The sequence below is a fragment of the Rhinoraja longicauda genome, chromosome 13 (assembly GCF_053455715.1).
Source record: "Rhinoraja longicauda isolate Sanriku21f chromosome 13, sRhiLon1.1, whole genome shotgun sequence".
In the NCBI taxonomy this organism is placed as follows: domain Eukaryota; kingdom Metazoa; phylum Chordata; class Chondrichthyes; order Rajiformes; family Arhynchobatidae; genus Rhinoraja; species Rhinoraja longicauda.
The window spans coordinates 29,795,907-29,820,828 of record NC_135965.1 but is presented as its reverse complement, the minus strand read 5'-3'; the positions used below and the strand labels follow the sequence as shown (position 1 = coordinate 29,820,828).

The 24,922-nt window shown below is 53.0% G+C and overlaps 1 protein-coding gene across 1 annotated transcript in view; it reads left to right on the top strand.

Annotated features, from left to right (window-relative positions):
- LOC144599067 (uncharacterized) overlaps positions 1-24,922 on the top strand; it is a 227,982-nt gene that overhangs the window by 49,767 nt on the left and 153,293 nt on the right. Inside the window, exons 5-6 of the mRNA XM_078409791.1 lie at positions 7,271-7,354; positions 8,779-8,885. Of these exons, the coding sequence (XP_078265917.1) occupies positions 7,271-7,354; positions 8,779-8,885 (191 nt within the window). The remainder of the gene's footprint in view (positions 1-7,270; positions 7,355-8,778; positions 8,886-24,922) is intronic.

Below are 24,922 nucleotides of genomic sequence, written 5' to 3'. Positions count from 1 at the left end.
ATGTGTGGAGGCACATTTATAGGACAAACTGTGGGAGAAGGTTGTAGAAATACGACTCACAGGATACACCGCAGGGAACACTAAAGGTATATTTATAAAGTACAGTGCGGGATACACATGCGTAATGTACACAATGTAGTCATAGGGTACACCATGTCAGGATGCCATGGACATGTACAGTAGGTGAATAATTCAGTGACCTATTTACAAACTCTAGTAGTACATTATGATGACAAATATAACAAAAAATGCTGAACTGCCATCTTCATTTCTGCTCTATCTTAGCATTAGATGTTAACCATTTCTCTCTCCACAGCTACCATTGGACCTATTGAGTATTTCCAACAATTTTCTTACTTTATTTCAGTTTTACAGCATCCACAATATTTTACTGTTGATTCATTGAAAGATTCGTCAAACTTGAAAGGAAGGAAGGTGACTGTAGGGTCTGAGGAATAATGTCCGGGTGAATATAGGACGAGGAATGATTGTGGGGAAAACAGTGCCTTAGATAGTGGCGATAGTGGCACGGTTACGCAGCGGTAGAGTTACTTGCTGTTCCAGAGACCTGGTTTCAATCCCGACAACAGGTGCTTTCTACGGAGTTTGTGCGTTCTCCCCATGACCGCGTGCGTGAGTTTTCTCTGAGATCTTCGGTTTCCTCCCACACTCCAAAGATGTACAGTTTGTACGTTAATTGGTTTGGTATGTGTAAAAATTGTCCCTAATGTGTGTGCAGGATAGTATAAATGTGCAGGGATCGCTGGTCGGTGCAGACTTGGTGGGCCGATGGGCCTGTTTCCGCGCTTTATCTCTAAATTAAACTAAAAGTGGTGAGGTCTGATTTCTAGTCTGAGGTACTGATGGATGTGGAAACAAAAATGTAATTTTAGAGAGAAGAGTGATGGTTAGCTGGGAGTGGAAAGGATACAGAGATACAAGCAAGGGTGAATAGCGTCACTGAGATGGATGCAGTTCACAAAATCTGAAACTCAGCACAAGATTGAACATGATTTAACATTCAAAAAACAATGTCCAAGATAGGCATTGAATTAGCAGTCATGGAGCAATTTGTATTGGAAGTTAAAAGTGATAGATTTGACATTCCCATTGTTAATCAAGATGAAAATTGATTCATTAAGAATTATAACTTGGAATTAAACATTAAGGCAGTCGACAGCCTAAAGAAATTGCAGTGAAGGGCATTGATTGTAAATACATCTTTTCCAACATTTCTTGTCAGGCACTTCTTCTGGATCAAAAGCTGTCAAGGACACAAAAAATATCTTACCTTTGTCAAGCCTGAGTACTTTAAGAATGAATGCTTACTCAATTTTCTTACTCCTGGCTTAATCCTTAAGTACTTTTTCCAAGAACATGAGACCTTTTGATGCTAATGTTGACAAAAAAATCAATGAAGTCAGTTCAACTCTCTATTAGAGTTGGTACATTTAGTTTAGAGACAAAGCTTGGAAACAGGCCCTTCAGCCCACTGAGTCCATGCTGACCATCATTCACACTAGTTCTATGTTATCCCCATTTTGTATCCACTCCCTACATACTAGGGCCAATTTTACTGAGGCCAGTTTTTGGGAAGTTGAAGGAAACCGGAACACCTGGAGGAAACCCACTTGGTCACAGGAAGAACGTACAAACTCCATACAGACAGCACCCGAGGTCAGGATCAAATCCGGGTACCTGGTGCTGTGAGGCAGCAGCTCTACCTGCTGCATCACCGTGCTGCCCATTTGCATCACAGTTCGTTACAATCCTGAAGATCCCACAAAACTGGGGATGTGCATTATAGGGCATCAATTTGGGACAGGACCTGTGCATTAGATAGGATTTAAAGTAAGGCAATACCACAACTCTAGGTTGCTTCCGGGGATCTTGCCCACTGAAAGTACAAGTGCAGCTGCAAACGAAATAAACTTCCAGTCATTCAAATCTGGTTTGGGTCGGATCAGCAGAGGATATTCTCCACAGGAAAATGTTCAGAGTGAGATGGGAGAGGTTAGAGATTCTGCATTGGTCTGGAACCACCTTTGTGCCCGAGTGTTTGTGGTGCAATAAATCAGCGATAATACGGCTTCCAGTAGTTTGTAAATCTTGAGATCCTGCTTTTGGCTCACTCGTTAATTCAAAATGTGAGCTGGGCTTCGGAGTGTGAGCAGAGCGTGCAGTTGGTGCCGTGTGTCTGGAGTGGTGCCGGGGTCAGGGTTGTGGCCCGGAACCTCAGGAGGTCAGGTCCGTGAGGGGGAGGGTGGGGGGGGGGGGGGGGGGGTGAAGGATCCAGAATGCTTGTAGGTTTCTGCTCCCTTTAAACCTATTGGGTTCACTGGAAAATTTATTACACTAATGTACAACATGAAAGTAAAATAAAACTGTGTTTAGATATTAATGGGTTTAATGTGCAGTCGTCTGGATAATCAGTTGATCTGGCACCAGCAAATTTCAAGGGTGCTGAATTATCAGAGTTTGATAGGATATGGCAAATAATCTGAAAAATGTTGGAAGAGTTTGAGTTGGAGACTTTGATTAACAAGGGAAGTGAGAAATGCTCAGAAGCTTTTGGGTATGTCTTGTGGAACTGCCTGTTGAAGGCACACATAGATAGCTTCTGGTAACAATTTGTTACCCACATGGTAACAATTTTTTGTACATAGAAAACTATGAAACCTAAACCTTAAGAATTGTATGATAAACATGAATTTTGTGCAATCTTTTCACAAAAGGTGATCTCTTAAAGCAGCAGATTTCAAAGGAAGGTGATCATGGGTGGGAATGTCTGAGCCTTCTGGGGTTAGTCAGAGGCAGCTAGTTCAACACCTTTGAGGCACTGGATTATTAAGACCGACCTTTTCATCAGCGCTATCTTTTCACAATTCCTCCCTCGTCCCCATGAACAAGAGTCTTTGTCTGGTACAAAGAGAGGTCTAGTTCTTGGTGATTCATGACTGGCTGTCTTGAGTAGTCATTTCCCCAAAACAACCATTCGGTTGAAGACTTCAACCTCCAATCAAGACCTGCTCAAGTAGTTGAGAGCAACACCTCTTCTTTAGAGGTCCAGTGTCGCAGAGACATTGAAGACACTATCGCTCTGCACCCATCAGGCTCCATCCATAGCTGAGTCAAGCACATAGCGGCCAGTGAATCATGTTTCCAACTGTGTACTGCTATACTCACACTGGTTTTCCACATCTCAATTTTACACTTAGAAAATAAGTTGCAGGGCTATTATAGCCAGAATTGTATAGTTTCATATTAGTTCCTTTTGTGTAGAAGGGGATGGGAGCTTTCCCAACACTTCTCCTTATCAAGGTGAGGATTGTCCATGATGTTAACTGGATCACTTCCCATTTCAGCGACCCGGCTTATGAGTTATCCTGAAATGGCAATGTGCGGCTCTTGATTTCTATTTCCGACATTATACTTCTTTACACTTGATCTGATTGACACAGAACATAAGAATGTAAGGGCATAGGAGCAGGTGTAGGCCACTAGGTTCCTCAACCCTGCCCTGCCATTCAATATGATTGTCATTGATCCACCATTGGCCATTTCTTTGTCAACTCCTCAAACCCTCAATTCACCATTCTTATAAAAAAGGTTCTACCTCCACTTTAAATACCTGCAGCGATCAAGCCTCCACAACTGCCTGAGGTAGAGAATTCCGGAGATTCAACACCCTCTGTGGAAAATAGTTCCTAGGTGCCTCAGTTTTAAATGACCATCCTCTTGCAACCAAGTGGTGTAGTGATAAAGCAGTTCCCTTACAGCACCATAGACCCGGGTTTGATTCTGACTACGAATGTTGTCTGTACGAAGTTTGTACGTTCTCCCCGTGACTGAGTGGGTTTCCTCTGGGTGCTCCAGGGTTATCATATCATATCATATATATACAGCCGGAAACAGGCCTTTTCGGCCCACCAAGTCCGTGCCGCCCAGCGATCCCCGCACATTAACACTATCCTACACCCACTAGGGACAATTTTTACATTTACCCAGCCAATTAACCTACATACCTGTACGTCTTTGGAGTGTGGGAGGAAACCGAAGATCTCGGAGAAAACCCACGCAGGTCACGGGGAGAACGTACAAACTCCTTACAGTGCAGCACCCGTAGTCAGGATCGAACCTGAGTCTCCGGCGCTGCATTCGCTGTAAAGCAGTCGTACCACACTCCAAAGACGTACAGGTTTGCAGGTTAATTGGCTTCAGTAAAATTGTAAAATTGTCCCTAGTGTGTAGGATAGTGGTATTGTACGGGGTGATCGCCGGTCGGCGCAGACTTGGTGGGCTGAAGGGCCTGTTTCCGCACTGTATCACTAAGTCTAAAGTCTCCTCATTGGTGAGTCTCCCACAAGAAGAAATATCTCGACATTTGTCTTGCTGTGCCCCCTCAGGGTCCTGTTCATGAGATTACCCCCATTCTTCTAAACTCAAAGAATATAGATCTAATTTCTCTGGCTGCTTGTGATGGGACATTTTCCCTAGGAATTAACCCAGTGAATCTCTATTGGACTGCCTCCAATTCCAGTATATCCTTTCTTAATTAAGGAAACCAAATCTCTGAAATGAACTAGAGGGAGGTTTTCTGTTGCAAGACCACAGGCAATAGAATAGCCTTGAATTTAGTTTACATGGGCAATTTATAGGCAGCAGGGAACAAATCAATTCTCTTAGGGTAGTAGCAATCAAGGCAAGAGCTCACCCTACATCCCAGAGGTAAAAGAGCCACTCATCCACAATCACTGAAGCAGAATTTTCAGTATCAATGTTGCTAAAGCATTTTGAAGTGTTAAATCCGCTGCAGTATTTGGCAAGTATAAGGAATGCTCGGACCCAAGCTGCGTTTGGGCAGATGACTCGAGATAAACTCAGACCTGCTCCAAGAAAGATCCTGATCTAAACACAGAATACTGACAGGGCAAACCACTTCCCATTGCATAGGATTCCTGCTCCAAGAATAACAGTTAAAGCACATAAACTACTGATCCAAGCAAAGAATGTTCCGGATTATCCATGTTGAATGGCCAGAGCATTGAACCGAAAAATTCCCCAAGCACATGCCACTGAAACACAGCAGCCCATTTCCAGGGCTAATCGCCCTCAAATCTAATAACTGAGCATGTTTCAGTTTTCCTGTTACAGTTACTAATCAAATGAATGAATGATTAAAGGGCCTGTACACGTGGGTTGACTAATTGACTATTTTTATCTTAAGTTACAGAAAGCTAAGTCCGATGTTTTCTTTTCAATCAAATGGAGCTATTTGTGAAAAATTTATAATCAATTACATTTTTTTATTAAGTCAGCCATTCGCTAGATTAAACTTCAGGTTCAACCGTTTTACAATATTAAATTAAAACACTAGCATTTCTATGAGTATTTTTTATTTCCTCGGGACATCCCGAAGCACTTTCCATCTAATGAAGTATGTTTTAATGTGGAGTAACAGTTAAAGGAAATAAGGCAGCCAAATTGAACACACTAGGGGGTTATAACCAGCAATACGATAATGCCAAAATATTGTGATATTGAGCGAGACCTTCGCTCCTCTTTTTCCAAACAATGCCGTGGGATTCTGCTTGTTCTAGGTTGTTTTTCAGATCGAGATGAGGGCACTGGGTTTGAGAACTGTGATGTATTTATTGTGGGTTCTTCTGTTATTGTGTAGCTGAGTATCACTGCAACTGCATTAGGCTCGGAGCATTAAATGACACAACTGTTTATTGCAGCAGTTGAGCCCAGACTTCCTGGAAGCATGTTACAAACAATATTACAATAACTAACCGGCTGACTCATTCTCTTAAGGTAGTAGCAATCCAGCAACTTTAAGGTAGCACTTGGACTTAACCGCAGGTGAATTTGCATTACTTCCCTTTTACTGTTCACCAAAATCGTAAACCAACAACACTGTGCAAACAATTGAACATATTTACATTGAGAACTTGTACACTAATAAGTTGAAAAGAGTCAATCACAGACTTAACCCATAACCCCTGACACCCACACTAATTAAGAATCTATCTATCTCTGCCGTAAAAATATCCTTTGACTTAGATTCCACAGCCTTCTGTGGCAAAGAATTCCACAGATTCACCAACCTCTGACTAAAGAAATTCCTCCTCATCTCCTTCCTAAAGGAACGTCCTTTAATTCTGAGGCTATGACCTTTAGTCCTAGACTCTCCCACTAGTGGAAACATCCTCTCCACATTCACCCAAAACAAGCCTATCTACAGCAGCCGTAAGGAATCTCCGTTTTGTCATGACGATATCTCATCATTCAGTAACTGTGAGTCAAAACAGAGTTTTCGCTGTCTTTTCATCAGTGACACCTGCCATTATGTCTTGCATTGACTGTTTCATTATGTGACCCAAATCCAAGGTATGCTTACTGCCGTGAGTACTCACTGGTTGGAAGTAACCTTCCTCCTTCTGAAACTGCAATGTGCCATCACATTCCTGCTAATTACAGCAATACCCTGCCACTTTCAGAATTGTCTCTGACATGTACAGGAAACCCAGAATGAACTCCAGTTGTCTCACCAATTTAAGTGCTTGAGTAATCTTGCATAGTTCATGCAGGAATTTTCATTATATGCTCGCTGTGGTTGGAATTCTCCACAAGGAGTGCTAAAGGTGGATGTTACCTGCAAGGTAATTTGTGGTCAAGTGTTTGCTCAGTCAGTCTGGCTGAGCAGTCAGATGAAGCAACAGCACATCCCAGATATGCCAACAAGGCACTGATACTCCATTCTACAATGTATCATGATTTTCTTGAAATTGTCCGCATGCATCAATAGAGCATCTTGGTGGTGCAGTTAGTTAGCTGTTGTCTAATGGCTCCAGTAGCACAGGTTCGAATCCAGCCTCAGGTGCTCTCTGTGTAGAGTTTGTATATCCGCGTGTGACAGTGTGGACTTGCCCCCACAACCTTAAGGCGTGAGGATTGACAAGTTAATTAACTACTTTAAATTGGTCCTGGTGTGTATGTGTGTCGGAGAATCAGGGGGGAAATTGGTACAAATGCGAGGAGAATAAAATGAGATGAATGGACAGCGTGATGGTCAGAGTAGAATCAGTGAGCAAGAGCTTGTTTCCATGCTATATGTCTCTGCAAGAATATTTTACAATTCACAATTATGGACAAAATAATTTGTTTCTAAACATTCGCTTCTTATGTATGCTACTGGGTGTTATGTCAAAGTTAGGCACCAAAGGTGTACAGGTCAAAGGTGAAATCCTTCTTTCTCCCCTTTCAGGTTCTGCAGTATAAGAAGCGGTGTGGTGAATTGGAACAGGATATCCTTGAGAAAGCGTCTGAGTCAGAACAGCAGAAAGTGTCAGTGAGTAGCAGTCACCAATATTTCATCCTCAACGCTGGCGAGATCTTGGACACTTCTAAGTCAGTGAGAATGTTTGACACTTGGTGACACACAGGCTTGCACCTGCAACCAGCGTCCTTTTTTTTTTCTGGCACTGTCAACATTTTAAATGACTAAGTTGGCTTAACAATTGGCCAAATATGTCAGCGAAAGTTTATAGAAGTGGATGTGGGGAGGGATATTGAGAGAATGAAAGAGTGACAGTCAAAGCAAGAAGTCTGGAGCCAAAACTTAAAGGGATTTTCCACAGCTTATGGCCACGATGATATGTGACAATGCGATGATCTTATTGCTCAGACTAATCAATGCATTGGGGAAAATTAAAAATAGAACAAAACACACAAAATGAGCTAGAGAAAGAGGGCACAAAGAATAAGTAGAGTGAGGAAGAGAGAATTTTCTTCAATATCAATACGCTTTAAAGGAAATCTGGTCAGATTCCTGCCCTACTATTTATTAATGGCCAAAGTTTTGACCGATTGCGTATCACTGTTGACTTAATTTTTTCAATGAGTACATACAAAATTCACTGTGGATTAATTTTAGATGTTACACTACTGCTGTTGGTATTCTGGAGAGTTTTACACAGGGATGTGAAGTGCTAGGGTGAATGAATATCCTAAAGACTTACCTGGGTAGAGAAGGAGCAACAACTAATTGATTTTATGTTTGCAATTTACATTGTTTTTCCATAGCAAACATCCTCAGTTTCTTCACGGTGGAGGTGTGTTAAAAGAATGGGGATTGGTTTATGCTTATTATAATTGTCACACCTACTGAGTAACTGAAGATTGCAAAGGAAATTATACTGACAAGGAATTTGAATTCATGGGTGGTGCAAGCCACCTCAAGCATGGTGAGCAATTGATCTTGAAGTTTGGTTACAGTCCACACAAGGAGGTAAAGGAGAAAAGGAGAAACCATGCCAGCTGGAGTTCCTTAGTAACAAGTTTGAACATCTCAATGTGTGACTTGATTTAATACTTGTCTCAGAACAAACAGAGGGTGGCTAGATGTTCAGCTGAAGATTAAGCAAGGAACAGAAGCATGGAAATAATTAAAACTTATAAGGATGTCACCAGCAATTGAAGAAAAAGACCAACACAGGTGCTTGGGAATCGTGGTCTACACGTTCAAAACTCCCAAGCACCTGTGGTGGTCTTATACCTTCTATCGCCGATAACATACTTATCCATGTTTTAATTATTTCAAAACCTACTGTTCCTTGCGCATCCTCTTCAACTGAACATCTAGCCCACCTAATCTCTTCTAAGACAAGTGAGATGTCATGCAATCAGAGCACCCCTGGTTTCTGTCTCAATTATTCTTGCAAGGTTTTCCATCCTGCCTTCTCCACAGTTTATGCCAGCTGTTGATAATATTAGTTACAGAGCCGCTTGGACACAACAGAATCCCACTTGAGGAGAACGGAATATGAGCATGACACTGAGCTGGAGACTACCCTCATTCGTCTGGAGGAAGAGCAGCAAAGGTCAGTGACACTTGCCCTTTTCAATACCTGGAGGTATTGCCCATCATCCTATGGAGTGCAGGTGAACGCAGTGACTGCGTGTAGTAGGTTGCCAAACGGTAGTAGGTAATATACAGGAGGCTAATATGAAGGAAATGGGTTTGGCCAGCTAAAACATGGACATGAAATGGGAATAATTTTGTCAAATGTGTTTGAGGTTGTAATGAGTAGAATAGATGAGGGGGCATCAATTAATGTGTCGATTTGGAACTTCATTAAAATGTCACACAAGAGATAATTAAAATTAGGCTACATAGAATCCAGGATAATATACAGACGTAGATTGAGCTAGATAGAGCACTTAAGGATAGCGGAGTCAGTGGGTATGGGGAGATGGCAGGAACCGGGTACTGATTGAGAATGATCAGCCATGATCACATTGAATGGCGGTGCTGGCTCGAAGGGCCGAATGGCCTCTTCCTGCACCTATTGTCTGTTGTCTATTTTGTCTATTGTTTTGTGAGTAGAGTACAATTAATAAAGTAATTTTCAGGTTGGGTGGGTGTAAAAGGGTTTGGTACTGCGGCCCCTACGTTTCACAGTCTATACCAAAGATTTGGATGAGGGCATGAAATATATGCAGGTTTGCTAATAATATAAAGCTGGTTGGCTGTGTGGATTGTGAGAAGAATGCTAAAAGGCTTTGGGGACTAGGTGTATGGGTGAGGACATGGCAGATGTAATGTAATGTGGAAAAATGTGAGGTCAAAGGGAGGAAAAAGTGTAAAAGGTGGAGTAGTTTTTATGTGGTGAGAAATTGAAAGGTGTTGATGGACCTCAGTGTCCTTCTACACGAATCGTTGATATTTAACATACAGTAAGCGGTTAGGAAGGCAAAGGGCATATTGGCTTAAATTGGAAGATGATTTAAGGACGGCAACAAAAATGCTATGTCACAATCAATTAGGCCATTGCTGAAGTAGCGTCCAGGTAATGGAGTTGCAGCAGCAGTTTGGTTTAGTTAAGTTTACTGGGGACAATTTGACATTGACACGTAGCCAATTCATCTACAAACCTGTACATCTTTGGAGTGTGGGAATGGAGGAAACTGAAGATCTCGGTGAAAACCCACGCAGGTCACGGGGAGAACATACAAACTCCATACAGACAGCACCCGAAATCAGGATCGAACCCGGGTATCTGGCGCTGTAAGGCAGCAACTCTACCGTGCCGCCCTTGTTTGCAGTTCTCACAGGTTTGGCATGTAAATGCAAGGATAATGCTTTTCCCAGCTGGGAGTCTGAAAAGAGAGGCCATCCTTTCTAAAGAAGGTTCGACCATTGAAGAAAATGAGAGGAAATTTATTCATTCAAACGGGATGAATCTTTGAAGTTCTGTTTCAAAAGGTTTCTACTCCTCGCCAGAAAGATGTTAGTGCAGAGAGTGGGAATGTTGTTCATTTTAATAGCAAACATCTGAGAGTCATGGCAACATAAAGTCATGTGATAGGAGTAGAATTAGGCCATTCGGCCCATCAAGTCTACTCCGCCGTTCAATCATGGCTGATTTATCTCTCCCTCCTAACCTCATTCTCCTGCCTTCTCCACATAACCTCTGACACCTGTACTAATCAAGAATCTATCCATCTATCAGTATTATAAGAAAATAACTGCAGATGCTGGTACAAATCGATTTATTCACAAAATGCTGGAGTAACTCAGCAGGTCAGGCAGCATCTCGGGAGAGAAGGAATGGGTGACGTTTCGGGTCGAGACCCTTCTTCAGACTCTATCCATCTATCTCTGCCTTAAAAATATCCACTGACGACCTCCACAGCCTTCTGTGGCAAAGAATTCCTCATATTCACCACCCTCTGACTAAATAAATTTCTCCTCATCTCCTTCCTAAAAGAACGTTCTTTAATTCTGAGGCTATGACCTCTAGTCCTAGACTTTCCCACTAGTGGAAAAATCCTCTCCACATCCACTCTATCCAAGCTTTTCACTATTCTGTATGTTTCAATGAGGTGCCCCCTCATTCTTCTAAACTCCAGTGAATACAGGCCCAGTGCTGACAAACGTTCATCATAGATTAGCCTACTAATTCCTGGGATTACATCTGATTCCATATGAAGTAAAACTCCAAGCTTTTCTTTGCCCTTTTATGAACATCTCCCTTGCCCCTCACACACTTCCTTGAGTCCTCTCTGAGGTTTCTCCCATTATTTTTTTTTTTTTTAATTATATTTCAGATACAGCGCGGAAACAGGCCTTTTCGGCCCACCAAGTCCGCGCCGCCCAGCGATCGCCGCACACTAACACTATCCTACACACTAGGGACAATTTTTACATTTACCCAGTCAATTAACCTACATACCTGTACGTCTTTGGAGTGTGGGAGGAAACCGAAGATCTCGGAGAAAACCCACGCAGGTCACGGGGAGAATGTACAAACTCCTTACAGTACAGCACCCGTAGTCAGGATCGAACCTGAGTCTCCGGCGCTGCATTCGCTGTAAAGCAGCAACTCTACCGCTGCGCTACCGTGCCACAGAAGGCTGTGGAGGTCGTCAGTGGATATTTTTAAGGCAGAGATAGATGGATGGCTCAGCGTGATTGGAGGGGTTGTTTTGTGCGGGTGCCTGTGAAATGTTGGATTGATGCAACCAAATATTATACACATGGGAAATGTTGACTACCTCAGCAAAAGGGATTGTTGTATAATCCCCAAATTTTCAGTCAAATCAAATTAAAACTTATAAACGATTACAGAGCCTGCAAGGACAGTGTGTGATAAATTGTGTGAACCCACCCCAGAGTGTGAAAGGTCCCTGTGTGACCCAGTGTATCAACCTGTCCTAGAGTGTGAAAGGACAAGGTGTGATCCACTGTATAAACCTCTCCCAAAGTGTGCAAGGACAGCACGAGATCCTCTGTACCATTCAGAGCCATGGTTAAAAATTGATAGCGTATGATCAGCTTAGCACCAACTATTCTGACAGTAGCTTTACATACATACATACACACACACACACACACACACATATATATATATATACTAGCACAAGTGTGCCCGTTGGGCCCGTCCTCGTAGGGTTTCCATTGTAACCGGGAGGGGAGTGGGGGGTAGGGAAGGGGGAGGGAGGAGGGGAGGGGGAGGGATGGGGGGGAGGGGAGGGGGGAAGGGGGGGAGGGAGAGGGGAGGGAGGGGGTAGGGGGGAGAGGGAGGGAGGGGTAGGGGAGGGGGGAGGGTAGGGGAGGGGGAGGGAGAGGGGAGGGAGGGGGGGGGAGGGGGAGGGGAGGGGGAAGGGGGGAGGGAGGGGGACCTCCCCTTTTCCCAGTACCCCTCTTTCCCCGTTGGGCCCGTCCTCGTAGGGTTTCCATTGTAACCGGGAGGAGGGGAGGGAGGGAAGGGGGAGGGAGGAGGGAGGTGTGGAGGGAGGAGGGGAGGGGGAGGGAGGGAGAGGGGAGGGAGGGGGGTAGGGGGGAGGGAGGGGGGAGGGGAGGGGGGAAGGGTGAGGGAGGGGGACCTCCCCTTTTCCCAGTACCCCTCTTTCCCCGTTGGGCCCGTCCCCGTAGGGTTTCCATTGTAACCGGGAGGGGGGAGGGAGGGTGGAAGGAGGGGGGAGGGGGAGAGGGATGGAAGGGTGGAGGGAGGGGGGAGGGATTGGGGGGGGGAGGGAGGGATGGAGGGAAGGAGGGAGGGGGGGAGTTAGGTGGGGAGGGTTGAGGGAGGTGGGGAGGGAGGGGGGAGGGAGTTGGGGAGGGAGGGGGAGGAGCGGGGGAGGGAGTGGGGATGGAGGTGGGAAGGAGGGAGGAGGAAGGGGTTGAGGGGTGAAGGGGGACCTCCCCTTTTCCCAGTACCCCTCTTTCCCCCACCACCAAGCCACCTCCGCAACGACCCCTGTTGTCCCCCTCCCCAGTCCCCATTCTCAGACCCCCCCCCCCCATTCTCTCTCTCCCCCAGACACACTCCAAGTGCTGTTTCGCAACACTTGCCCCGGTGGCCCACGAGCATAGAGGCCCCATGCTGATCTGTGTATGTTAAGTGACTTGCAATAAAAAAGACTACTTGAAAACAGTGCTGTTTAAAGTGCTGTTTAAAGTGCTGTTTAAGGGCTGTTTTTGCTACATTTGCGGTCACTTAGTGCTTCTCACGACTTTGAAAAAAAAGGTCAGAAATTTAAAACGTCTGTAAAGATTAAACACCCAATAGCAGCTGCTTGTCCATTGTGACGTCACACGCTGAATACCGCGGGGGGGGGGGGGGGAGGGGGGTCAGCTCGAGCTCATCTCACAGGGGCATTGTGACATCACAAGCTGAAGACCTTGAAAAAAAAGGTCAGAAAAAAAAATATGTAAATTTAAAAACTCTGTAAGCCAATAGCAGCTGTGATAGAAAGATAGGTACATATATACAAGATCTGAGTTTTAATAGTATACTAGCACAAGTGTGCCCGTTGGGCCCGTCCTCGTAGGGTTTCCATTGTAACCGGGAGGATGGGAGGGAGGGAAGGGGGAGGGAGGGGGGGAGGGGAGGGTGGAGTGGAGGGGGGAGGGGAGGGGGAAGGGGGGGAGGGGGGTGGGGAGGGAGAGGGGAGGGAGGGGGGTGGGGGGGAGGGTCTATTTTACTTTAAAATAAACAGCGTTCTTTGTTGAAAAGGAAATAAACTTATCTATAGAGCATCAGCTTTTTTTAAATAAATAAAATCAAACTTAATGAAAATCACATTCCTCATTTTAAATAAATGTCTTTGTTATAAATGAAATCAAACAGCGGGAGAGGCGACGGCGACTACACCTCCCGGCGGTCAGCGCTGCTGGGACGGGAGGGAGGGAGGGATGAGGGAGGGAGGAGAGTGGGGAGGGAGGGGTACCTCCCCTTTTCCCAGTACTCTTCTTTCCCAAACCACCAAGCCCCCTGTTGTCCCCCTCCCCAGTCCCCATTCTCAGACCCCCCCATTCTCTCTCCCCCAGATACACTCTTACTCTCCCCCCCCCTTTCCCCAGCACACCCATTTCCCCGTTGGGCCCGTCCTCGTAGGGTTTCCATTGTAACCGTGAGGCAGGGAGGGAGGGGGGAGGGAGGGAAGAGGGAGTTGTGGAGGGAGGAGGGGAGGGGGAGGGAGGGGGAGGGGGGAAGGGGGGGAGGTGGAGGGAGGGGGGAGGGAGAGGGGGAGGGGTGGGGGGAAGGGGGGAGGGAGGGAGGGTGGAAGGGGGAGGGAGGGGGACCTCCCCTTTTCCCAGTACCCCTCTTTCCCCGTTGTGCCCGTCCTCGTAAGGTTTCCATTGTAACCGGGAGGGGAGTGGGGGGGAGGGAAGGGAGGAGGGAGGTGTGGAGGGGGGAGGGGAGGGGGAGGGGGGAAGGGGGAAGGGGGAGGGAGAGGGGAGGGAGGGGGTAGGGAGGGGGGAAGGGGGGAGGGAGGGGGACCACCCGTTTTCTCAGTACCCCTCTTTCCCCGTTGGGCCCGTCGTCGTAGGGTTTCCATTGTAACCGGGAGGCGGGGAGGGTGGGGGGAGGGAGGGAGGTGTGGAGGGAGGAGGGGAGGGAAGGGGGGGAGGGGAGGGGGGAAGGGGGGGAGGTGGAGGGAGGGGGGAAGGGGGAGGGAGGGGGACCTCCCATTTTCCCAGTACCCCTCTTTCCCCGTTGGGCCCGTCCTCGTAGGGTTTCCATTGTAACCGGGAGGCGGGGAGGGAGGGGGGAGGGAGGGAGGAGGGAGGTGTGGAGGGAGGAGGGGAGGGAAGGGGGGAGGGGAGGGGGGAAGGGGAGGGGGAAGAGGGGGAGGTGGAGGGAGAGGGGAGGGAGGAGGGAAGGGAGGAGGGAGGCGGACCTCCCCTTTTCCCAGTACCCCTCTTTCCCCGTTGGGCCCGTCCTCGTAGGGTTTCCATTGTAACCGGGAGGTGGGGAGGGAGGGGGGAGGGATGGAGGAGGGGAGGGGGATGGAGGGGGGTGAGGGGAGGGGGTGGGAGGGGAAGGGGGGGAGGGGGGAGGTGGAGGGAAGGGGAGGGAGGGGGGAGGGAGGGGGAAGGGGGGAGGGAGGGGGACCTCTCCTTTTCCCAGTACCCCCCTTTCCCCGTTGGGCCCGTCCTCGTAGGGTTTCCATTGTAACCGGGAGGAGAGTGGGGGGGAGGGAAGGGAGGGAGGAGGGAGGGAGGGGGGGAGGGGAGGGGGGAAGGTGGAGGGAGGGGGACCACCCCTTTTCCCAGTACCCCTCTTTCCCCTTTGGGTCCGTCCCCGTAGGGTTTCCATTGTAACCGGAAGGGGGGGAGGGAGGGTGGAAGGGTGGAGGGAGGGGGGGGGGAGTGGGGAGGGAGTTGGGGAGGGGGGGAGGGAGTGGGGATGAAGGAAAGGGGAGGAAGGGGTTGAGGGGGGAAGGGGGACGGGGTCCCAAACCACCAAGCCCCCTCTGCAACGACCCCTGTTGTCCCCCTCCCCACTTGCCCCGGTGGCCCACGAGCATAAGGGCCCCATGCTGATCTGTGTATGTTAAGTGACTTGCAATAAAAAACACAACTTTAAAAAACAATCAGCTGCTTTTCGCAACAATGTTGAACCCATCTCACACAAGCATTGTGACGTCACAAGCTGAAGACCTTGAAAAAAAAGGTTAAAAATAAAAAGATGTAAATTTGTAAAGAGTAGACACCCAATAGCAGCTGCTTGTCCATTGTGACATCACGCGCTGAAGGGGGGGGGAAGGGGGGTCAGCTCGAGCTCATCTCACAGGGGCATTGTGACATCACACGCTGAAGACTAAATCCGCACCGCAGCGCCCCCCTGAAAAGGGGGGGGGCAGCGCTTTAAAACCTCTGTAACTTAAAAAATACGCGACCAAATGAAGTGAAAATATCACGGCCGAGCGAGCGCGAGATTGGCGATTGAGGCGGTGCGAAAACCGTGGCGCTACGGTTCGCCTTTTTTCCGCAATCGATGTTACGTACGGTTCAGGTCATTCCCAAAAATTTACACAAGATCTGAGTTTTAATAGTATACTAGAACAAGTGTGCCCGTTGGAAGCGGGCCCGTTGGGCCCGTCCCCACTCCCCCCATTTTCTCCTCCCCCAGCCCTACTCTTACCCGTTTTGTGATGACAGATGTCGCGGTATTTGTTGAGGGGGGAGAGAGTGAGTTGGGAGGGGGGGGTTGAGAGAGGAGAGAAGCAAGGGGAGAGAGGAGAGGTGTGCCGTTGATCGCGGGCTTGCTCCGCTAACGTCGTCCATTGTTTTTGTGCGTGTGAGGATATTCCGCGCATGCGTGTTGAGTACTGAGTGTGGAGATTCCGCGCATGCGTACTTAGCAATTCCGGACCGCAGCGCCCCCCTTCTGTCAAAACTTCGATAAATGAGGGGGGGCAGCGCCTTTAGACCTCTGTAACTTAAAAAATATGCGTCCGAATTAAATAAAAATATCATTTTCCAGCAGCGAACCGCATGCTGATTAAGGCGGTACAAAAATCGTGGCGCTACGGTTCACCGTTTTGCCGGAATTGCCGTATTCAGCCGACATCAGTGTTATATATATATATATATACACAACATCTGAGTTTTAGTAGTTGGGCCCGTCCTCGTAGGGTTTCCATTGTAACCGGGAGGGGAGGAAAGGGGGAGGGTTGGGGGAGGGAAGGGGGAGGGAGGAGGGGAGGGAGGGGGGGAGGGGGGAGGGAGAGGGGAGGGAGGGGGTAGGGGGGAGGGAGGGGGGAGAGGGGGGGATGGGAGGGGGGAGGGGAGGGGGGAAGGGAGGAGGGAAGGGGGGGAGGGAGAGGGGAGGGAGGCGGGTAGGGGGGAGGGAGGGAGGGGGACCTCCCCTTTTCCCAGTACCCCTCTTTCCCCGTTGGGCCCGTCCTCGTAGGGTTTCCATTGTAACCGGGAGGAGGGGAGGGCGGGAAGGGGGAGGGAGGGAGGAGGGAGGTGTGGAAGGAGGAGGGGAGGGGAGGGAGGGGGGTAGGGGGGAGGGGGAGGGAGGGGGAGGGAGAGGGGAGGGGAGGGGAGAGTGGAGCGAGGGGGGTAGGGGGGGAGGGAGGAGGACCTCCCCTTTTCCCAGTACCCCTCTTTCCCCGTTGGGCCCGTCCTCGTAGGGTTTCCATTGTAACCGGGAGGAGGGGAGGGAGGGAAGGGGAGGGAGGAGTGGAGGGAGGAGGGGAGGGGGAGGGGTTGGGGAGGGGGGGAGGGAAGGGGGAGAGAGGGGGACCTCCCCTTTTCCCAGTACCCCTCTTTCCCCGTTGGGCCCGTCCTCGTAGCGTTTCCATTGTAACCGGGAGGGGAGTGGGGGGGGGAGGGAAGGGAGGAGGGAGGTGTGGAGGGGGAGGAAGGGGGAGGGAGGGGGGAGGGGGAAGGGGGGGAAGGAGGGGGTAGGGGGAGGGGGAGGGAGGGGGAAGGGGGGAGGGAGGGGGACCACCCGTTTTCCCAGTACCCCTCTTTCCCCGTTGGGCCCGTCCTCATAGGGTTTCCATTGTAACCGGGAGGCGGGGAGGGAGGGAGGAGGGAGGTGTGGAGGGAGGAGGGGAGGGAAGGGGGGGAGGGGAGAAGGGGGGAGGGGAGAAGGGGGGGAGGGGAGAAGGGGGGGAGGTGGTGGGAGGGGGGAGGGAAGGGGGGAGGGGGACCTCCCCTTTTCCCAGTACCCCTCTTTCCCCGTTGGGCCCGTCCTCGTAGGGTTTCTATTGTAACCGGGAGGGGAGTGGGGGGGAGGGGAGGGGGAAGGGGGAGGGGAGGGGGAAGGGGGAGGGGAGGGGGAAGGGGGGAGGGAGGGGGAAGGGGGAGGGGAGGGGGAAGGGGGGAGGGAGGGGGACCTCCCCTTTTCCCAGTACCCCTCTTTCCCCGTTGGGCCCGTCCTCGTATGGTTTCCATTGTAACCGGGAGGCGGGGAGGGAGGGAGGAGGGGAGGGGAGGGGAGGGGGGAAGGGGTGGGAGGGGAGGGGGGAAGGGGGGGAGGTGGAGGGAGGGGGGAAGGAGGGAGGGGGACCTCCCCTTTTCCCAGTACCCCTCTTTCCCCGTTGGGCCCGTCCCCGAGGGGTGAGGGAGGTGGGGAGGGATGGTGAGGGAGTTGGGGAGGAGGGGGGGAGGGAGTGGGGATGGAGGTGGGAAGGAGTGGGGAGGAAGGGGTTGAGGGGGGAAGGGGGACCTCCCCTTTCTTTTTTTGAAACACTTGCCCCGGTGGCACACGAGCATAGGGGCCCCATGCTGATCTGTGTATGTTAAGTGACTTGCAATAAAAAACACAACTTTAAAAAACAATCAGCTGCTTTTCGCAACAATGTTGAACCCATCTCACACAAGCATTGTGACGTCACAAGCTGAAGACCTTGATAAAAAAGGTTAAAAATAAAAAGATGTAAATTTGTAAAGAGTAGACACCCAATAGCAGCTGCTTGTCCATTATGACATCACACGCTGAAGGGGGGGGGGAGGGGGGTCAGCTCGAGCTCATCTCACAGGGGCATTGTGACATCACAAGCTGAAGACCTTCAATAAATCCGCACCACAGCGCCCCCTATAAATTAGGGGGGGGGGGGGGGAGCGCTTTAAAACCTCTGTAACTTAAAAAACATGCGACCGAATTAAATAAAAAACAATTTTGCAGCAGATAACCGCGTGGTGATTAAGGTGGTGCAAAAATCGTGGCGCTACGGTTCACCGTTTTGACGAAATCAGAGAAACCGTTGTTACGCGCATACCAGGTCAAACCCCAAAAAAAAATATACACAAGAAGTGAGTTTTAATAGTATATAGATAGATAGACTAGCACAAGTGTGCCCGTTGGGCCCGTCCTCGTAGGGTTTCCATTGTAAACGGGAGGGGAGTGGGGAGGGAGGGAAGGGGGAGGGTGGTGGGAGGGAAGGGGGAAGGTGGGGGGAGGGAAGGGGGAGGGAGGGAGGAGGGGAGGGGAGGGGGAGGGAGGGGGGAGGGGAGGGGGGAAGGGGGGGATGGGGGAGGGAGAGGGGAGGGAGGGGTTAGGGAGGAGGGAGGGGGAGGGAGGGAGGGGAGGGGAGGGGGGTAGGGGGGAGGGAGGGGGAGGGGAGTGGGGGAGGAAGGGGGACCTCCCCTTTTCCCAGTACCCCTCTTTCCCCGTTGGGCCCGTCCTCGTAGGGTTTCCATTGTAACCGGGAGGAGGGGAGGGAGGGAAGGGGAGGGAGGGAGGAGGGAGGTGTGGAGGGAGGAGGGGAGGGGGAGGGAGGGGGGAGGGGAGGGGGAGGGAGGGGGGGATTGGAGGGGGGGAGGGAGAGGGGGGGTGAGGGGGAGGGAGGGGGAAGGGAGGGGGAGGGAGGGGTGGAGGGGTGGGGGGAAGGGGAGGGGGAGGGAGGGGGACCTCCCCTTTTCCCAGTACCCCTCTTTCCCCGTTGGGCCCGTCCTCGTAGGGTTTCCATTGTAACCGGGAGGAGGGGAGGGAGGGGAGGGGGAGGGAGGGAGGAGGGAGATGTGGATGGAGGAGGGGAGGGGGAGGGAGGGTGGGAGGTGAGGGGGGAAGGGAGGGGAGGGAGAGGGGTAGGGGGGGAGGGGGAGGGAGGGGAGGGGGAAGGGGGGAGGGAGGGGGACCTCCCCTTTTACCAGTACCTCTCTTTTCCCGTTGGGCTTTTCCTCGTATGGTTTCCATTGTAACCGGGAGGAGGGGAGGGAGGGAAGGGGGAGGGAGGTAGGAGGGAGGTGTGGAGGGAGGAGGTGAGGGGGTGGGAGGGGAGGGGTGGGGAAGGGGAGGGAGAGGGGAGGGAGGGGGTTAGGGGGGGAGGGGGAGGGAGGGGGAGGGGAGTGGGGAAGGGGGGAGGGGGAGGGGGGGTAGGGGGGGAGGGGGAGGGAGGGGAGGGGGGAAGGGGGGAGGGAGGTGGACCTCCACTTTTCCCAGTACCCCTCTTTCCCCGTTGGGCCCGTCCTCGTAAGGTTTCCATTGTAACCGGGAGGAGGGGAGGGAGGGAAGGGGGAGGGAGGGAGGAGGGAGGTGTGGAGGGAGGAGGGGAGGGGGAGGGGGAGGGGAGGGGGAGGCGGGAATGGGGATGGGAGAGGGGAGGTATGGGGGTAGGGGGGAAGGAGGGGGGAGGGGAGGGGGGAAGGGGGAGGGAGGGGGACCTCCCCTTTTCCCAGTACCACTCTTTCCCCGTTGGGCCCGTCCCCGTAGGGTTTCCATTGTAACTGGGAGGCGGGGAGGGAGGGGGGAGGGAGGGAGGAGGGGAGGGGGATGGAGTGGGGAGGGGAGGGGAGGGGGGAAGGAGTTGGAGGGGAGGGGGGAAGGAGTGGGAGGGGAGGGGGGAAGGGGGGAGTTGGAGGGAGGGGGGAGGGAGGGGGGGAGGGGAGGGGGGAAGGGGGGAGGGAGGGGTTGAGGGGGGAAGGGGGACCTCCCCTTTCTTTTTTCGAAACAGTTGCCCCGGTGGCCCACGAGCATAGGGGCCCCATGCTGATCTGTGTATGTTAAATGACTTGCAATAAAAAACACAACTTTTAAAAACAATCAGCTGCCTTTCGCAACAATGTTGCAACCATCTCACACAAGCATTGTGACGTCACAAGCTGAAGACCTTGAAAAAAAAGGTTAAAAATAAAAAGATGTAAATTTGTAAAGAGCAGACACCCAATAGCAGCTGCTTGTCCATTGTGACATCACACGCTGAAGGCTAAATCCGCACCGCAGCGCCCCCTATAGAAACTTCAATAAGGGGGGGGCAGCGCTTTAAAACCTCTGTAACTTAAAAAACATACAAACAAATTAAATGAAAATATCGCGGCCGGTCAGCCGGGAGGTTGGTGATCAAGGCGGTGCAAAAACCGTGGCGCCACGGTTTACCGTTTTGCCGGAATCACTGATATATACACAAATCCTGATACAAACCTACAAGATCTGAGTTTTAATAGTATACTAGAACAAGTGTGCCCGTTGGGCCCGTCCTCGTAGGGTTTCCATTGTAACCGGGAGGGGAGTGGGGGTAGGGAAGGGGGAGGGAGGGAGTAGGGAGGTGTGGAGGGGGGAGGGGAGGGGGAGGGAGGGGGGGAGGGGAGGGGGGAAGGGAGGGAGGGAGAGGGGAGGGAAGGGGGTAGGGGGGAGGGGGAGGGAGGGGAGGGGGGAAGGGGAGGGAGGGGGGAAGGGGAGGGGGAGGGAGGGGGGAGGGAGAAGGGAGTGAGGGGGGAGGGAGGGGGACCTCCCCTTTTCCCAGTACCCCTCTTTCCCCATTGGGCCCGTGCTCGTAGGGTTTCCATTGTAACCGGGAGGAGGGGAGGGAGGGGAGGGGGAGGGAGGGAGGAGGGAGGTGTGGAGGGAGGAGGGGAGGGGAGGGGGAGGGGAGGGGGGGAAGGGGGGAGGAGGGAGGGAGAGGGGAGGGAGGGGGGTAGGGGGGAGGTAAGGGGGAGTGAGGGGGGAGGGAGGGAGGGGGATCTCCCCTTTTCCCAGTACCCCTCTTTCCCCGTTGGGCCCGTCCTCGTAGGGTTTCCATTGTAACCGGGAGGAGGGGAGGGAGGGAAGGGGAAGGGAGGGAGGAGGGGGGAGGGAGGGAGGAGGGGGGAGGGAGGGGAGGGGGGAAGGGGGGAGTGAAGGGGTAGGGGGAGGGAGGGGGAGAGGGGAGGGGGGGTAGGGGGGAGGGGGGAGGGAGGGGGAAGGGGGGAGGGAGGGGGATCTCCCCTTTTCCCAGTACCCCTCTTTCCCCGTTGGGCCCGTCCCTGTAGGGTTTCCATTGTAACCGGGAGGGGTGGAGGGATGGTGGAAGGAGGGGGGAGGGGGAGAGGGATGGAATGGTGGAGGGAGGGGGGAGGGAGTGGGGGAGGGTGGGATGGAGGGAAGGAGGGAGGGGGGGAGTTAGGGGCTGAGTGGTGATGGAGGTTGGGATTGAGGGGGGAGGGAGGGGGGGAGGGAGTGGGGATGGAGGTGGGAAGGAGGGGGGAGGAAGGGGTTGATGGGGGAAGTGGGACCTCCCCTTTTCCCAGTACCCCTCTTTCCCCCACCACCAAGCCCCCTCCGCAACGACCCCTGTTGTCCCCAGTCCCCATTCACAGACCCCCCCCCCATTCTCTCTCTCCCCATACACACTCTCAGTGCTTTTTTCGAAACACTTGCCCCGGTGGCCCACGAGCATATGGGCCCAATGCTGATCTGTGTATGTTAAGTGACTTGCAATAAAAAAATATACTTTAAAAAGAGATAAGTGCTTTTTAAGTGCTTGTTTTGAAACATTCGCGGTCACATAGTGCTTCTCACTGTAGCACCCATCTCAAGTGTGCCCGTTGGGCCCGTCCTCGTAGGGTTTCCATTGTAACCGGGAGGAGGGGAGGGAGGGAAGGGGGAGAGAGAGAGGTGTGGAGGGAGGGGGGGAGGGAGGGGGTAGGGGAGGGGAGGGGGGGAAGGGGAGGGGGGGAAGGGGGGAGGGAGAGAGGGGGAGGGGGAGGGAGAGAGGGGGAGGGGGAGGGAGGGGGGAGGGGAAGGGCGGAGGGAGGGGGACCTCCCCTTTTCCCAGTACCCCTCTTTCCCCATTGTGCCCGTCCTCGTAGGGTTTACATTGTAACCGGGAGTAGGGGAGGGAGGGAAGGGGGAGGGGGGGAGGAGGGAGGTGTGGAGGGAGGAGGGGAGGGGGAAGGGGAGTGGGGGGAGGGAAGGGGGAGGGAGGGGGGAGGGGAGGGGAGGGTGGAAGGGGAGGGCGGAAAGGGGGGGAGGGGGGAAAGGGGGGAGGGGGGAGGGAGAGAGGGGGAGGGTGGAAAGAGCATCCCTCTCCCCATCAGAACTGCCCCCTCCATCGACTCCTTTAAGTCCAGGCTCAAAACCTATTTCTACTCCCTAGCGTTTGAGGCTCATTGAGGAGGCGCTGTGAACTGTTTGCGTGCCACTGTATGTTTCATTTTTTCCTTAGTACCTAATCAGATGTACAGCACTTTGGTCAACGTGGGTTGTTTTTAAATGTGCTATACAAATAAAATGGACTTGACTTGACTTTACAGCTCTTCGCAACAATGTAGCACAGGGGCATTGTGACGTCACACGCTGAATACCGCTGGGGGGGGGAAGGGGGGTCAGCTCGAGTCCATCTCACAGGGGCATTGTGACATCACAATCCGCACCGCAGCGCCCCCCTTCTGTCAAAACTTCGATAAATCAGGGGGGGCAGCACTGTTAAACCTCTGTAACTTAAAAAATATGCGTCCGAATTAAATAAAAATATCATTTTCCAGCAGCGAACCGCATGCTGATTAAGGCGGTACAAAAATCGTGGCGCTACGGTTCACCGTTTTGCCGGAATTGCCGTATTCAGCCGACATCAGTGTTATATATATATATAACACAAGATCTGAGTTTTAGTAGTATATAGATAGATAGACTAGCACAAGTGTGCCCGTTGGGCCCGTCCACGTAGGGTTTCCATTGTAACCGGGAAGGGAGTGGGGGGGAGGGAAGGGGGAGGGAGGGAGGAGGGAAGGGGGAGGGTGGGGGGAGGGAAGGGGGAGGGAGGGAGGAGGGGAGGGGGAGGGTGGGGGGAGGGAAGGGGGAGGGAGGGAGGAGGGGAGGGGGAGGGAGGGGGGAGGAGAGGGGGGAAGGGGGGGATGAGGGAGGGAGGGGGGTAGGGAGGAGGGAGGGGGGGGAGGGAGGGGGTTAGGGGGGGATGGAGGGAGGGGGAGGGGAGGGGGTAGGGAGGAGGGAGGGGGAGGGAGGGGGGGAGGGGGGAGGGAGGGATGGGGATGGGAGGGGGGGAGGAAGGGGGACCTCCCCTTTTCCCAGTACCCTTCTTTCCCCGTTGGGCCCGTCCTCGTAGGGTTTCCATTGTAACCGGGAGGAGGGGAGGGAGGGAGGAGGGAGGAGGGGAGGGGGAGGGAGGGGGGAGGGGAGGGGGAGGGAGGGGGGGAGGGGGGAGGGAGGGGAAGGAGGGGGGAGGGGGGGAGGGAGAGGAGGGGGGAAGGGGGGAGGGATGGGGACCTCCCCTTTTCCCAGTACCCCTCTTTCCCCGTTGGGCCTGTCCTCGTAGGGTTTCCATTGTAACCGGGAGGAGGGGAGGGAGGGAAGGGGGAGGGAGGGAGGAGGGAGGTGTGGATGGAGGAGGGGAGGGGGAGGGAGGGGGGAAGGGAGGGGAGGGGGGAGGGAGAGGGGTAGGGGGGGAGGGGGAGGGAGGGGGAGGGGAGGGTGTTAGGGGGGAGGGAGGGGGACCTCCCCTTTTCCCAATACCCCTCTTTCCCTGTTGGGCCCGTCCTCGTAGGGTTTCCATTGTAACCGGGAGGAGGGGAGGGAGGGAAGGGGGAGGGAGGTGTGGAGGGAGGAGGGGAGGGGGAGGGTGGGGAAGGGGAGGGAAAGGGGAGGGAGGGGGGGAGGGGGGAGGGGGAGGGAGGGGATGGGGAGGGGAGTTGGGGAGGGGGGAAGGGTGGGAGGGGGGAGGTAGAGGGGTAGGGGGGAGGGGGAGGGAGGGGAGGGGGGAAGGGGGAGGGTGGGGGACCTCCACTTTTCCCAGTACCCCTCTTTCCCCGTTGGGCCCGTCCTCGTAGGGTTTCCATTGTAACCGGGAGGAGGGGAGGGAGGGAAGGGGGAGGGAGGGAGGAGGGAGGAGGGGAGGGGGAGGGGAGGGGGAGGGGGGAAGGGGGGAGGGAGAGGGGAGGGAGGGGGGTAGGGGGGGAGGGAGGGGGGAGGGAAGGGGGGAAGGGGGAGGGAGAGGGACCTCCCCTTTTCCCAGTACCCCTCTTTCCCCGTTGGGCCCGTCCTCGTAGGGTTTCCATTGTAACCGGGAGGGGAGTGGGGGGGAGGGAAGGGAGGAGGGAGGTGTGGAGGGGGAGAGGAGGGGGAGGGGAGGGGGGAAGGGGGAGAGGGGGGAGTGGAGGGAGGGAAGGGGGAGGGAGGTGTGTAGGGAGGAGGGGAGGGGGAGGGTGGGGAAGGGGAGGGAAAGGGGAGGGAGGGGGGTATGGGGGAGGGGGAGGGAGGGGATGGGTTGGGGAGGGGGGGAAGGGTGGGAGGGGGGAGGGAGAGGGGTAGGGGGGAGGGGGAGGGAGGGGAAGGGGGGAGGGTGGGGGACCTCCACTTTTCCCAGTACCCCTCTTTCCCCGTTGGGCCCGTCCTCGTAGGGTTTCCATTGTAACCGGGAGGAGGGGAGGAGGGAAGGGGGAGGGAGGGAGGAGGGA